At 38.8% G+C, this 16,156-nt stretch overlaps 1 protein-coding gene across 5 annotated transcripts in view; it reads right to left on the minus strand.

Moving 5' to 3' along the window:
• SLC10A7 (solute carrier family 10 member 7) overlaps positions 1 to 16,156 on the minus strand; it is a 125,994-nt gene that overhangs the window by 36,231 nt on the left and 73,607 nt on the right. For 3 of the 5 annotated variants that reach the window (XM_083457489.1, XM_083457486.1, XM_083457488.1), the window contains 2 exons: positions 9,400 to 9,435; positions 781 to 864 (listed from right to left, as the gene is read on the minus strand). In XM_083457489.1, the coding sequence (XP_083313615.1) occupies positions 781 to 864; positions 9,400 to 9,435 (120 nt within the window). The remainder of the gene's footprint in view (positions 1 to 780; positions 865 to 9,399; positions 9,436 to 16,156) is intronic. The other 2 variants (XM_083457487.1, XM_083457490.1) reach the window with 1 other exon arrangement.

Consider the following 16,156-nt stretch of genomic DNA (forward strand, 5'->3'; position numbering starts at 1 on the left):
TGACAAGCTGCATCTGGCAAGCCAGCGCAGCACACGGAACGCCGTTTACCTTCCCACGGTCCCTATTTATCTACTTGCACCCGGGGGTGCTTTCGAACTGCTAGGTTGGCAGGCGCTGGGACCGAGCGACAGGAGCGCACCCCGCCGCGGGGATTCGAACCGCCAACCTTTCAATCGGCAAGTCCTAGGCGCTGAGGCTTTTACCCACAGCGCCACCCGGTCCCTCAAAAAAAACGCAGTATACAAATACTCAAATAAAATATAAATAAATGCATTATATACCCTTACAAGAATATATAACACATATAAACAAACAAACAAACATGAAAAATGATAACCAGAAATGCTTAATTTCTTTTAGCAAGCACAACTAGTTCTTGGGTAATCTATTTTACTTTAGCACATGCTTAGATGCAATGAACCACATTTGATTTGAAACAATTAGCTGTGCAGCTTCATCAAGGAGACTTTTCCTAAATCAAGTCATTTGCAGACCTTTACGATACTTTCACAGCTCATTTACACCGAGATTACCATTTTCTTCCCCTACTTCATGTTCCCAAACACTTTTTTAAGATAGATATGTAAAAGATTCATCAGAGGGAGTGAGGGACAGCTGCTCATTCTCAAGTAAAATCAATGTGGCTTCAGGGAGCATTACACTGTCATCTCTCTGTTATTAAATGTCACTATCCAGAGGCCTTTTTCTAAGTGTCAGACTCCTCTCTTTTACAGTCCATAAGACTTTAGAAACATTATATATGTATATTAAAAACATACCTGTCCAATTATGAGTGGAACTACAACGGTCATGAACAGTTGTGAGAATATAGATGAGAAAGGCACAGAGGAGGAGGATCCAAGCTGTGAAAGAAATTAAAAGCATGATGTTAATATGGAAATTTAACTGCTAATGAATTACCAATGAGTTTAAATGTCCAGATATATAAAACATAAATCTGTATAAATCTGTACTTATGTGTGTAAACTCACTGTGGCTTACTTCTGAGTAGACAGGTACTGGATTGTACTGTGTATGTTCTAATTTTGCAAGTCTTGAATACTGATTACACAGCTAATATTAGTGATGGGGAATCTGTGCCCTTTCAGATGCAGTTCCCATCATCCCTAATCACTGGCTATGCTGGCTGAGGCTCATGGGAGTTGGAGTCCAACAGCATATGGAGTGCCTCAAGTTAGCCACCAATGTTAAACCAAGTTCTGCAGGTTTCCATCCTATCTCCCATGTTGCTTGCATTAGGAGAGCCACATCAGGAGGCTCCCCATCCAAGGCCATACAACGAACATACATAATCTGATGTATAATAAATCTAGCATCTAGGGGGCTGCAAGTCTCCTACCCCCAGATCACAGGATAAAACATAAAGTCATGCTTCTCAGCAAAATATAAAGAAAATGAAATACGATGAAAATGTCCTGAAACCTTCTTGGGTACCCCAGTTTTTAGGCTTTTCTAAAACATTGTTACTAGTTTTAACCATGGCTGGCAAAATAATTGTGACCTTACTTCTATTCCAGCTTACAAACAAAACAAAAACACCAAAAGACAGGATAGATTTGCCCTGGTACAGAGTTCTCAGATGGAAATCAACTTTTAGGCCCTTATTTCTCTCTCAGACCAGCTGTTCAATTTCTCTCCTTTTTTGGCAAAGAGGACAAATATCACAGCTGTGGTATTCTCTAAGGAAGATGCTGCATCTGTAACTGCCACAATTGCATTAGTGGAGTCAGATGAAACACTTCATATCAGTTGTGCCAAATTGCAATCCCTCATCCACTTCGTTAAGTCCACTTCAGAGGCAGTCCTCGGGGCTATGCTCCTCAGAGCGTAAACATTTTTTTAAAAAAAGAAAGCCAGGTTGTGTTCTTGCATCCTCCTAATCATATTGAGGTTGTAGAATCTACACTAGAACATCTCTAGGAATTCAAGCTAATAAAGGATACAGTGGTTAAGCTACTATCTGGAATCCACAACCTGTCTCCAAACACCATTCCAAATGTTGGCGCTTTCCTTTAAACTCTGCTGTTTTAATAATCTCACTGGTTTTATGATTCCGTGTTTTAAATGGGTTTCTACTGGCTGTCAATTGCCCCGTGTAGAAATGTTTAAATAAATAAAGGAAATTGTCTGATTGCACTTTTGTCTGATACAGAGAACTGAGAGTGAAGATATTTCACTACAGGGATACAGAATATGCTTTACTAAACATAAAACTACAGTTCAGTAAAGGTGTAGACAGGAATGTCTACCAAATGGTACCTGCTAGTTCTGCAAAAAACATGAAAAAGGAAGTTCCTGGGATATACAGGAATGTATTCCAAAAAAAGAAGATTCACAATATCCATGATTTCCTAGGATGCTCCTGTGTGTAGTCTTCAGATGTCCCTAGATCCAACACTATGCCTATTAGCCTAGTAACTGGCAGTGCCAGGAATACATTTTCCCAACGCCAAATTAATTAGAAGGAGGTATTGCTTTTTGTCACCCCAGACAAAGGGAGAGTAATTAGGGTCTTTGCAAACTCAAAAGTAAGACTACTGCAGTGTGAGCTACAGGATGCTGTTCTTGGTGACTGCTTGGAAACGAAATGTTGTCCCTATTTTCAAAAGGGGGAAAAGAGAGGACCCAAATAATTACCGCCCAGTCAGTCTAACATCAATGCCAGGGAAGATTCTGGAGCAGATCATTAAGCGAACAATCTGTGAGCACCTAGAAAGGAATGCTGTGATCACCAATAGTCAGCATGGATTTCTGAAAAATAAGTCATGTCAGACTAACCTGATCTCATTTTTTGACAGAATTACAAGCCTGGTAGATGAAGGGAACGCAGTGGATGTAGTCTACCTTGATTTCAGCAAGGCATTTGACAAGGTGCCCCATGATATTCTTGTAAAGAAGCTGGTAAAATGCGGTCTTGACTATGCTACCACTCAGTGGATTTGTAACTGGCTGACTGACCGGACCCAAAGGGTGCTCATCAATGGTTCCTCTTCATCCTGGAGAAAAGTGACTAGTGGGGTGCCACAGGGTTCTGTCTTGGGCCCGGTCTTATTCAACATCTTTATCAACGACTTGGATGATGGACTCAAGGGCATCCTGATCAAATTTGCAGATGACACCAAACTGGGAGGGGTGGCTAACACCCCAGAAGACAGGATCACACTTCAAAACGACCTTGACAGATTAGAGAACTGGGCAAAAACAAACAAGATGAATTTTAACAGGGAGAAATGTAAAGTATTGCACTTGGGCAAAAAAAATGAGAGGCACAAATACAAGATGGGTGACACCTGGCTTGAGAGCAGTACATGTGAAAAGGATCTAGGAGTCTTGGTTGACCACAAACTTAACATGAGCCAACAGTGTGACGCGGCAGCTAAAAAAGCCAATGCAATTCTGGGCTGCATCAATAGGAGTATAGCATCTAGATCAAGGGAAGTTATAGTGCCACTGTATTCTGCTCTGGTCAGACCTCACCTGGAGTACTGTGTCCAGTTCTGGGCACCACAGTTCAAGAAGGACACTGACAAACTAGAACGTGTACAGAGGAGGGCAACCAAAATGGTCAAAGGCCTGGAAACAATGCCTTATGAGGATCGGCTGAGGGAGCTGGGCATGTTTAGCCTGGAGAAGAGGAGGTTAAGGGGTGATATGATAGCCATGTTCAAATATATAAAAGGATGTCACATAGAGGAGGGAGAAAGGTTGTTTTCTGCTGCTCCAGAGAAGCGGACACGGAGCAATGGATACAAACTACAAGAAAGAAGATTCCACCTAAACATTAGGAAGAACTTCCTGACAGTAAGAGCTGTTCGACAGTGGAATTTGCTGCCAAGGAGTGTGGTGGAGTCTCCTTCTTTGGAGGTCTTTAAGCAGAGGCTTGACAACCATATGTCAGGAGTGCTCTGATGGTGTTTCCTGCTTGGCAGGGGGTTGGACTCGATGACCCTTGTGGTCTCTTCCAACTCTATGATTCTATGATTCTATGAAAAACTGGAACAATATGTGCTGCTAACAGCACCTTATACTGCTTCTCTAGTATCTCCAAATGCTCCCTATTGCATTTGTGATAGGACAGCATTCATATATTTGATTTCATCTATCCAAACTTCCAGTTCAACAAAAACCTCTGGAGATTTTCCCACTGTCCTTTTTTCAGCAGACAGATTTCTACATTATTCTTAGTAGCATATTCCTAAGATACATCTAAGTGACGTGATCCAGAGGAATGCAACTCTGTTAGTTGGGTTTCAGGACAGTTGCGAATGTTCAGATGTGTCTATTTAGCTCACTCAACATGCACTCAGCCCCCCCAGCCCACTGGAGGAGCTTGGCTGACTGAACATATATTGTGAAAGGTAGCATGTCAAAAGCTTTTGAGTCTATGGTTAAATAATCAAGTCTAAATAGGAACTCACCATCCTATTTTCACCCTTGCAGAATCAGCCTTAAGTTACAACGTAACAGAAAAATGCAAACAAAAATTGTGCTGAAACGCTGACCAAATGTACATTACAATTCATCTTTCTCTTTCCCTCTTGTCATATCCTACCCTCTTACCTCACAGGTTTAGAAATATAGCTCAGCCTTCATTCCAGGAGAGTGGAAAACCCCGCTATTCGCTTTATTAGTGTCAAAATGACTGATACAAATGAAAGAATTTCAATAAAAGTGAGTGAATGCATTAAGAAAAAGGGATAAGCCAAAGAAGTGGAAAGTTTCTCTTCATACAAAAATATTGCGCTACTAACATTGCACAGGATAGTGAACTCAAATAACTGAAGTACTACATGACAGATATACAAAGCATTGTGAGCACTTAAAAAACAACAACCCACACATTCAAGACTTTATTCTCAGCATGCTGCTGAAATGTTGCCCAATGTGTCATTCATAAATGGGGCCATTTGATTTTAGCCCTTGAATGGGGGCAGGCTTGATTTTCAATTCTCAATAGCTCACATTAAGTACTAGGGGTCAGGCACTACAGAAGAGAGTCAACAAAATCCACTATTAGCAACTGGAATGGGTTAATCCCATGTGGAAAGTGTTTTTAAGTACAGTAGAGATGTTTTGTTTCTACCATATGAATGAATGGTATCATTTTCTTTAGGTTGTCCACTTACTCAGAAATTTTCATACAGATATGAATATAGCTGAGTATAATTGGGAACAAAGGCTCAGTAACACTTTAACAAAGTTTAATCAGACACACAAATGACTTTTAAAATTGAAAAGGCTGGAAGATACTGTTTCTTAAGTGAGGTTACAATTACATGAGACCCCAAAAAACCCCATCATTAAGGTAACATAAATCCTGAATATTTTTCTTGAAAGGAATTAATCAAATATTAAGTTCGGTCACAGTATTCTTTCAAATACAAAACTGTCTTACATTTAATACCATTCATTTAAGAAAATTAATAATTTATGCAAAATGTATAATTTATTGTAAGTGCTCACTCTTCCCTTTGTGTACTTCAGCATTTCTTTAACAAGTTACTTCATATTACTCATTTTACATTAACAAGTACCGTATTTTTTGCTCTATAAGACTCACTTTTTCCCTCCTAAAAAGTAAGGGGAAATGTGTGTGCGTCTTATGGAGCGAATGCAGACTGCGCAGCTATCCCAGAAGCCAGAACAGCAAGAGGGATTGCTGCTTTCACTGCGCAGTGATCCCTCTTGCTGTTCTGGCTTCTGAGATTCAGAATATTTTTTTTCTTGTTTTCCTACTCCAAAAACTAGGTGCGTCTTGTGGTCTGGTGCGTCTTATAGAGCGAAAAATACGGTATGTGGAAACAAAGCAGTGTGAAGTATTAAAAGCTGCCAGTAATAAATTTTGTGCAAATAGCACAAAATATAAACTGTAATCAATAAATGTAAACCTATCTAGAAGGAGAAGTTCTTATCTTACTACATTTCACATACAGAATAATATACTCATTATTATGCTGCTTTGAAACCTTAGAGAGCAGTACAGAATAGGAAGTACAAGTTAAAAAGTCTGCTTCTAGGCTCTTTTTTGGGTCAGGAAACCAAAATATAAATGCAAGTAATAAATAATAATTGTTTTTGTTACTAGAAAATATGGAAATTCACAGAGTTTACATACACATACGATGGTATTCAACTGAAATTAATGGGCCTAATTTAGTCATGTTAATTAATTTCAATAGGCCTACTCTGAGTAAAATGTAGTTAAATAACACCAATCTCCCTACTCATTAACCCCCATACATAACCTCATCAACACATGCTCCTGGCACAAACAAATATCCTGCTCATGACATTCACTTTCGTTACATAGCACCCCTTTCCCTGCAAGGAAGGAAGGCGGTCAAGTCTTTAAAATGGCCCCAAGGCATATCCTGCTACCCTCACAACACCAATGAAGAGTATTGGTGGAAGGGTTTCATCCTATTCCTACCCACTAATTTATTCTTGCAAATCTTCCCCGTAAAGCCCTAGCTGGGGATCTGAAACAACAAAGAAGCCCAGTTGCAGGAAAATGGAACTGCGGAGGTTTGAGCAGGAGAATTAGCAGAGGCAGGAGAGGTTAAACGCTCTTCCCAACAACCAACCAATTGTCCTAATTTGGCCTTTAGATGGAGTTTGGTGGACAAGAGTGAGAGATCAGGGGCTATCTAGGTTTCATCTGGTATGGTAGCTCCTGGCCACCACACCTAATGTCCAGTGGAAGGACAGAGTACTTGCACCTGCTTCTCAGGCCTGGAATCACCTGTCTAGACATTCTCTGAAGGCTCCAATTAGACAATCTGGAGCCAACAAAAATGGCAAGAACTTTGACAACTTGTACGAGCCACTTCAATGATTTCATAGTTCACAAAAATGCAATTTCTAATGATAATAACTACCAATGAATTCACATGCTAATGATTTCTCCCATTTTAAAGATTGCATAATTTCCCCAAAAACTTCTTTTTCACATAAAACTGCACTCATAATGCTTTCCTTACACCTTTCAACCATTATGTGCAAGACAACAGAAAATATCATAAAATCATGTCTGCATGCATCTCTAAGTTCACTTTTATAAATAGAAATAGGGGATGGATGGAAGAGAAGAGGCTGAAGCCACGGTTAGGGGCAGAAGGCAGGGCTAGGGGCATACTGTGTGATTACGAGGGGTGATAGCAAAAATGAGGTATTAATATGAGGACTAGGAACAAGGTTTTAAAATTATTCCAGTGGGTCGACATTTTACCAATGCGGACAACCTTAAGGTGGTTTGAGAATAGGAGCAAAACTGTGAGCAGGAATGACAAAACTGTTCCCTTGAGACATGGTATGGGGCTTGCTTTCCAAAGGGAATACTGCCTCCCACCACCAACATATGACACTAATTACGAACAGGACTAAGTAGAACACTCTCTTGATTTAGAGGGAAGTAATGTATTCTGAGGGGGATGCGGGTGGCACTGTGGTATAAACCACTGAGCCTTCGGCTTGCCGATCGGAAGGTCGGCTGTTCGAATCCCCGCGATGGGGTGAGCTCCCGTTGTTCGGTCCCAGCTCCTGCCAACCTAGCAGTTCGAAAGCACGTTAAAGTGCAAGTAAATAAATAGGTACCGCTCTGGCGGGAAGGTAAACGGCATTTCCGTGCGCTGCTCTGGTTTCGCCAGAACCAGCTGAGTCATGCTGGCCACATGACCCGGAAAAACTGTTGGCGCCATTGGCCAGTAAAGCAAGATAAGCACTGCAAACCCAGAGTTGTTCGCGACTGGACTTAACTGTCAGGGGTCTTTTACCTTTACCCTTAATGTATTCTGAAACACACCTCCATTAGTTCAAAGACAGAACAAGTGACTAAGTTTGACAGAATAGAAAGTCCACATTTCTTTTCTTAACTACTGCATTTGGACTGGGGATTTGGTGCAGTCAAAGGCTGAGGGAGTGCTGGCAGCCTCAACTAACTTTATGCTCCAATTTTTCTGTATTACCCAGCATTGTCAGTGTCAGGTGAACCAGAAAAATATGTGTAGGGAGCTAAGCAATGCATAAAGAAATTTCACTTAGTTCTTCTAAGGGTAGTACTTCAGTTCACTATATGGAACCCTAAATTACAACCTTTTCTAGGATATTTAAACCCTTCTAGGTTAAACACAGGTAAACAAAAACATTTTCTATATAGTAGACCATACCTAAAATTTCCTCTCTGGAGATTTCTAAGTTATAATTCGTAGCTGATTTTCTCTTTGTGTCATTTCCTTTCTCCCTTGTTACACTACAGCCATGCAAACCAAATGGGAAATTAGCTACTTATTTCAGTAGGGTTGAAATAAGAATTAAATGTATTGTTAAACATTCCTCTGAAATCCCTCTTTCAAAGTCACATACAGAGCACCAAGCAACAAAGACACATTTGAGAAACACAGAATAAAGTCTCTTGGTTTCATTCTAGGAATATAATTCAACCAAACTAATGGATGGTTGAACAAATATGCCTCCTGATTTGAAGGCCAGCAGCAGGTAAATGTGAGCAAAATTTGGTTAATAGCCCCAATGGCTTTGATTCCCTATCTTGTACTTAAAAATGGCAACCTAAAAATCACAAATATATTTTCCTTCTTTTTTCAATTATACAGATATAAAGCACATTTATCCCGTTACTTCCAAAAACAAAATCCTGTCAAGTCTTACATTTCCATTATATTTTTTAAGCGTCCCCCAAAATCTGTTTGCCATCAGAGGGTGGTTGGTTTCACCTCTGCTGCCCAACCTCCCGCCAGAGGAACCTTCAGGAGGGGGTTAATATTGCTTTATAAATTATAAATAATGTATAAATAATGTATTGATAATCATATGACTTTTGCTTTAATTGTGATGTCTAGTTTATTTTTTAGTAGTTGCTTTGTTAACAGTGTTATAAAGAAGATAATTGTTTCACTGATGATTTGTTAATTATTCTGTACGATCCATGCTGTATTTATGATGTTTTATTACATTCTAACATGTTACTGTTATTTACTGTTTGCAAACTGCTTTGGGATTCATCTGAATGATAAGCAGCATAGAAGTATAAGAAATCAAATCAAATCAAATCAAAATCTAGAGCAGATGCTGCCTACATAGGAGAAGATAGATCTTCCAGTAAGTTACTTGCCATTTAATGCTGCTCCTTGTTTTGGTATCAATGCAACTGCTAACCTAGATGAGCACATGGTGATAACTGCTTCCATGACACATTTTTATTTATATCAACTTAGAAAGTTGTCATGTGTACTTTGATCACTGAAAATAGTCTGGAACATTCAAAATGGCCCCCTTTCCACATCCAATATGACACTACTTAACAGCCAATGTGATGATGATTATGATGATGACAGAAAGAAAAGCAGTATTAAGATACTCACAAAAAGCAGCAGGAGCAAGGGAGTTATCACAATGCCCTGAAAGAAATCAAGAAGTTGATTAGTTTTTCTTCACCACACCAAATATGGAAGCATGAAGACATTAGACATCCCCCTGAAAAACATTTGGGCATCTATTTACAAAGCCACTGCAATGTCACTTTTCCGGTAACATACAACCATGATTTGTGATGCTGAACTGGTATACAACTTTAAAAACACCTCTGTGCCAACCAACAGAAAAAGTTTAGCTTCACTTGGAATAACAGGTTTGGAATTGCCCAAGAAAGATGTTAAATTGTTTTTGTATGCCACAACGGCTGCTCAAATTTTACTAGCCAAAAATTGGAAAACACAAGAATTACCAACAGTGGAAGATTGGCAGATGAAGATGATGGACTTTTCGGAGCTAGCTGACCTGACGGGAAGAATCCGTGACCAGAGAGAAGAGGAATACCAAGAAGATTGGAGGAAATTTAAGGACTATTTGAATAAATATTGTAATATAAAAAACTTAGAAACTACTTGAAAGTACCAAAAGGCCTAGGATTAAATTAGGATTCAATTAAATAAATGAGATTTAGAATAGTAAGAAAAGTGAACAAATTTTATAATTGGAATATTGTTGTTTAATAATGATATTGGAAAGCTGTTACATTCAAATACAAGGAAATTCAGAAGGGAGGGATTAGAGGAAGTCAATGAATACGTAAGCAAGGTTGGGTTTTAAGGTATTAAGGTTATGTTTTCTTCTTTTTTGTGATGTGGTTTTGGTTGTATTTCTCTTGTAATGTGTTGTACTGTCCGTCCCGTCCCCCCTTTGGTATGTTTCTTTCTTTTTTCTTTTTTTTTTGTTTTCACTTTTTGTATTTTGTTATAATTGTGGAAAATTTAATAAAAAAAATTGGAAAAAAGAAAAGAAAAATTTTAGCTTCATATGTAGATGAAGGAGTGGGAATGATCTATGTTAACTATAATTAAAAGTATAAATCTTTCCACTTTTAAGTCTGACATCTCCCTCTGCCTTTATGTAAAATACATAAAATACAGGTCAAAAGACCTTTCTCACCATTGCTTCCCACTGCCTTAATAATCAACACCTTCCACAGAGGGGACAGGTGGTTTACTATCCTTGTCTGAGCTGTGGCCCTCTCTCGAGTAAAGTCTGCATCAACTGTGATGAATTAGGTGTCGCGTGATTTTGTAATGTAAACTGATATCCTCTAGGAAGTGAGTGGAGATCTCAGAACTCATTTCACTTGATTAGACTCTGTGTCTCCGTGGTGGGAAGGCAAGTCTTTCATCTAATTTAGTCACACAGGACCACTTCAGCTCTCCACATCCCCCAGGCAAAGAAAGGCAAAAGATTTGTTTTCTTCAGTGACAGCAAAGAGGTTTAAGGCTGATCACTGGGCATAATACAAGATTTTAAGTCTCATGAAGACAAAGCTTAAGACAACGCTTTAGGATTGGGAGATAACATGACAAGCATCATTTTCACAGCAGCAAATGGTAATTCTCACTTCACCCACTCCGTCATACTTCAATACTTATCATAAATTAATAAAACAGCCTGCTACTTAATGCATATTAATTCACAGATCTTACTTAGCCCTTCCATTAAAAACTAAGGTTATTCCCCCCAAAAATATCTATCTATTAGGTATAATTTTCTGCATTACAATTTTCTGCATTACAAAAGGACTAATCTGTATATATGTGTGTGCATGTGTTTAAACAAAACCCAAAGTGGTCCACAGTCTTTGATCTGGGTTTAAATCCCTGCTCTACCATATTTCCCTGATTTACCTTGACATGTCATTCTCAGTTTTAAGTTCCACACTCATAAAAGGAAATATTCATGACCTCCATTCACAAGTTTGTTGTGAAGAAGGGTGAGGCAAGGGCTCTACATAAAATGCACATGCTGTTAGCTGCTATGGACCTTTGGGACAGGGCAGGCTATGAACTGAAATAAAAATAACAAAAATCTGGATTCCTTACACCAGTTCAGGACACAGGCTTTTCTATTTTGGACCATATATTTATTTGTATTTCATGCCAGAGGCACATGAGAGCCTGTAGGGACCTGGGCTCCTCAGAGAGTCTGCTGGAATGCAGACCTTCTATTTGTGGACATATAGGGAAAAATGCACAGATTAAATCGTCTACTCAGTGGCTCTAGTTTTTTCACCAATGAATGCAAAGGGCACATGGATAACTAAGGGCACTTGTTACTGTTAACTATAACATATATAAATGTTTAACACAACTAATAATTGTGCACCCTTATTTATTTCATAGAGAACATTTTTGTCCTACTCTTCTACTACAGGAAGTAGCTTAGTGTGATATAAAAGGTTTCTCTTTCCCCCATCTTATCCTCACAACAAGCCAGTGAAGCTCAGAGAATGTGTTACCTCATGAGCTTCCTGGCTGAGTGGGGATTTCAACCTGAGTCTCCCAGTCCCCATTCTGACACTCAAACCATTATAACACACTGGTATACAGATTAGCTACAATGAAATAGATACAATTTGATAAAATGCCGGCCTTACATTGGTTTTCACCCCAGCCACCATACGCTTGCTCAAATTTAAAATGCTTTTTACTTTCACGACAGAAAGTTTGAAGGTGGGATAAAAAGCTAAGATCAGGTGAGCTTCCAGAAAACAGAGGGGAGGAAAGAGGAGGCAGGAGAAAAATTATTTTCAACGTGACACATGTCCAGACAGTTCTGTTCACTCTCTTTCATCGTTTGTGGAGAAAGCACAAAACATCTATATTTCACATGTGTTTGGAAAGAGATTGTTCTATACAGTAGAAACCACTTTTGAAACATATGTTTTGCCCTTCATTACAATAATTCAACAGATTTTAACTATCTACTTTCTTAATGTCTTTAATGTCATTGTCAGGAAAGGACTAAGGGAGAAGAACTTGTTTCAGTTTTATCAATTTCCCGGCAGCTGGTTTTGTTGAAATATTGGCACACACTGGATAATTCCTGCAGGTCTCTGGCATGTGTTGTGGGGGTCATAGGGTGGGGTTAGGCCAGTTATTTACAGGGGCAAATTTTGTTCTGTGATGGAAACTCAGCTGAGCCTAAACGATTACCCAAGGGTCTTACAGTATATGAGCCTCTTGTCCCATATTTAGAATCTAAGGGGGAAATGGCATTTATTTACTTAAAAGCATTTATAAACAGCTTAATATTTTAAAATCTCTAAATGGTGTGCAATATAAAAAACAAACACTATCATGAAAACACAGATACAATCCGAAACCAATAAAAAAGCAAAGCAAAAGTAACTAAAAACAAATAAAAACAGGAGTCAGAAAGATTCAGACACATAAAAGGGTCTGATTTTATGGGTCAGGGAAAGCCTGGGAGAAAATGCAGGTCTTTACAAGGTGTCTGAAGCCTTTATCAGCAACTTACTGAACTTTTATGTATGTGAAAACATATAGGGGGTAGGGTGATATAGAACAAAGCACATGAAAAAATTAGGGAGGACCCAAACAAGATATTTTGCTACATATAGAATTATATATCAAGAGATTCATTTGATAGTTGCATTTTGTTAAAAATATAAACAAATGTATGCTGAAAGTTGCACAGAGTAACTAAAAATTGCATCTCTTCTGAACTCAAATGCATTGCCTAATGGTCACTGTCTATGTATAAAAGCTTTAAAAGCTAAATATTTTAAGAGGTCATGTTGCTTTGCCTGTTTCCTCAGGAGCCAAATACCACCAGTGCTGTTCAGAACTTCTTCCTTAGTACTGCAGTTTCAATACTGTAATACTACTGTATAATGAAACGCCTAAATTCCGAAAGCAAATATAAGTATCTGTACAGTATGTGAACTATGACTATTTAATGCTGGTGTCATTAAGAAATAAGGGGGGAAAGGGGACAATCTCATTTCCACCACAGGGCACACAAAAGTGCTGTCAGTAAAACAGAACCATTCTCAAAACTTAAACTTGACTGCTCTTCCCTCTACTGTGCTTCTTGTGCAAGTGCTATCAAACAAGCAGCATGCAGAGATACAGAGATTGTGCCCAAGCATTTCTTTGCACAGACAGAGTATGTACAGTATCTGCCCTTGTGGAGGCAAGGTCACTCAGCAGCAGAGTATTCTCAAAGTTAGGGTGGTATCTTTGTAGCTTTGTGTTGCAGCTCGTAATGGAGTCAAAGTTGTAAAGTGATTGCCTTTTACCATTCTGAAGAAAAACTTTCAAGAAATCCATTTACACCTCTGATGTGAAAGACCGACAGAATATATTTCAATGATTTTAGTGGGAAGGAGAAGAAGAGGAAAATTCACAGCCTGACCCAAAATGCTCATACAAAGAATGATTCTGTGTAGAAGCAGTCACATCAGGAACCTGTAAATGCACTTTTCTTTACAGTGAGGATCATCTAACATGTCATATTTGGGAAAGCCAGTTATGCTTTTCTGAAAGGAAAAGAGGCACCGAGGGGTAGGTTTTTATCTTCCTACAGAAGATTAAAAACTAACTTCTTATTTCAGTTTCGAATATTAACTTGAATAGGGAAGGTGTTTAGTTTTTAAAAATATTCACAATTCTCTTATTATCTGCCAAACCAGATTGCAATGCAAGAACACAATGAAGTTTTTTTTTTTTTTTTAAGCCATGAGTTAATTATTAAGGAAGGAATCACTCTGGCTGACATTTGCTAAGGGTGTACTTCTTCAGAGACTGAGAATTAAAGCTTAAGATGCCAGTCTTTAAACCACGTATTTTAGAGCTATCCTACTGACATTTATGGATCTACTACAAGATTGCTCCCAAGTATGTAGTCTAAAAATTGCAGCCTCTCCAGCTGCAGTCATTCTGTGCCTTTTAGTGTCACCTCTCCATCCCTCCCTGGCATCAAAGAAAGAGCTGGGGACACCTTCAAATCACTTGTTTTACCCTTACCTTGTATGGTGCTTTCAGCAAGGAAAAAGCCCCTGCTGCCACTCACTCACTCACTCTGGCTAGCTTTGTAATTGGCTAGCGGCTAGCCTATACTGTACTTTGCTGGCGAGTTCATTTTGTTCTCTCTGGCAGCATCTGATCTTCCCTGAGCAGTCAGAGGAAGGGAAATTACCCATTTATCTACTCAGGGAAGATCAGCTGCCACTAGAGAGAACAAGCTAAGCAAGGAGGATATATATCCTTTCCATTTTAGTATCTTATCCCTTTATGGGACAACTAACTAATTTCCCATGAAACAGTAACATCGGAACAAAAACAAAAGAAAAAACCAGACATGATTATTTTATTTTAAAAGAATATTACTCTAAACACATTTTACAGATAAGAGTACTACTCTGCTCCTCAAAATAGCCATAGTTGCTTTTACCAAATATGTATGCCTTTTTCACCTTGCACCATTAGTTTAATAAAAGATTTTAAATACTAAATGATTATTTCATTCTCTGTCTTTTTTTCTTCCAATGTTTATGATTTTCAGCATTTCCCATTTTTTTTACAATTCTGTCCCATGTACTTTCCATTTTTCTTTTTGCTAATTCACACTTTAAAACACTTCCAGATCAAGCGAGAAAAAGCATCTAGTTTATTTACATGTGATATAATTTACAATATTCTTTTGTGATAAATGCAGCCTTTGTGAATTGACAGCCATTAGCTAAATCAGCTCTTCTTAAACTAACATTCATCTGTTTTGCATTTTTGGCTAAGCACCTGGCTATGAAAAGTTGAGCTTAATTATATTTTCACAAATGCATGCAACTTCTATATTCCAAGTCAATTAAAAATGACAAGTGTGACAAAAGGTAAAAATAAAAAAAGGTTTTTAAAAAGAGAGGTCCCATGTTTGTATTTTAATGACTGGATTATAAAATCAGAAATGCAATTGTGAGACAACCTCTACTTTATTAGAAGGGACGTAATCTGCCAGTTTTAATTTTCGATGGTGGGATTATGCCCTGGGCATCCAATCCCAATCGGAAGCTTCATGGTTTTCTTTCCCCTGGGACAGCATCTTTTGTGGTCTCTTAAGAGGAGGGATTGGATCATTAACACAGCTAGACACATCATATGCAAAACACAGTAATAGCATTAGATGTCAGAAATGGATAGTGTTTCTACCATTTACAAAATAGTCACCTTGGGAACAATTTCACCTGCCAGACACACACAATGTGCACACACAGAATGTCTGCTAGTAAGTCAGGCAGACCAGTCCTCTGGCCCTGCTAAGCCAGCACCAAAGCCAACATTAAGTAGTCATGAACTTGTGCACAAGAATAGCATGAGAAACAAAAGCTGATGTACCAGTATGAGCAGGCACTGCCATAGCACCCCTACAAGTTTCACCCACACATTCTGGTACTGCAAACTAATGGCATCCCTACTAGCCATTGTAGGGATGGCACTAATAAACTCACAACAGCAGCAGAAATGCCATGATAATGTTATTCCACCAGAACATACCGCTTTGATACCACAATGCAAAAGATTCGGATGCAGGATGGATACAAAGAGTTTCCCACACACAGTGTATTCAGAGCATAGCACACAAGAAGTTCATATTTGTGTTTGCATTAAGACGGAAGCTTTTTTCAAGGGGTGGGGGCACATAAAACAGAAAACTACACACCACGGAAGGCGGCAGCACAGCATTTATTTATTTAGTATATTTTAATTCTCCATGTCAGTTTCCAAGACGGCTAGTTCAGTGTGAATTTCCCACCCAGGTGAGATGACTCCCAAAGGG

Source organism: Podarcis tiliguerta (assembly GCF_965153285.1).
Source record: "Podarcis tiliguerta genome assembly, chromosome: 9".
NCBI classification, from domain to species: Eukaryota; Metazoa; Chordata; class Lepidosauria; order Squamata; family Lacertidae; genus Podarcis; species Podarcis tiliguerta.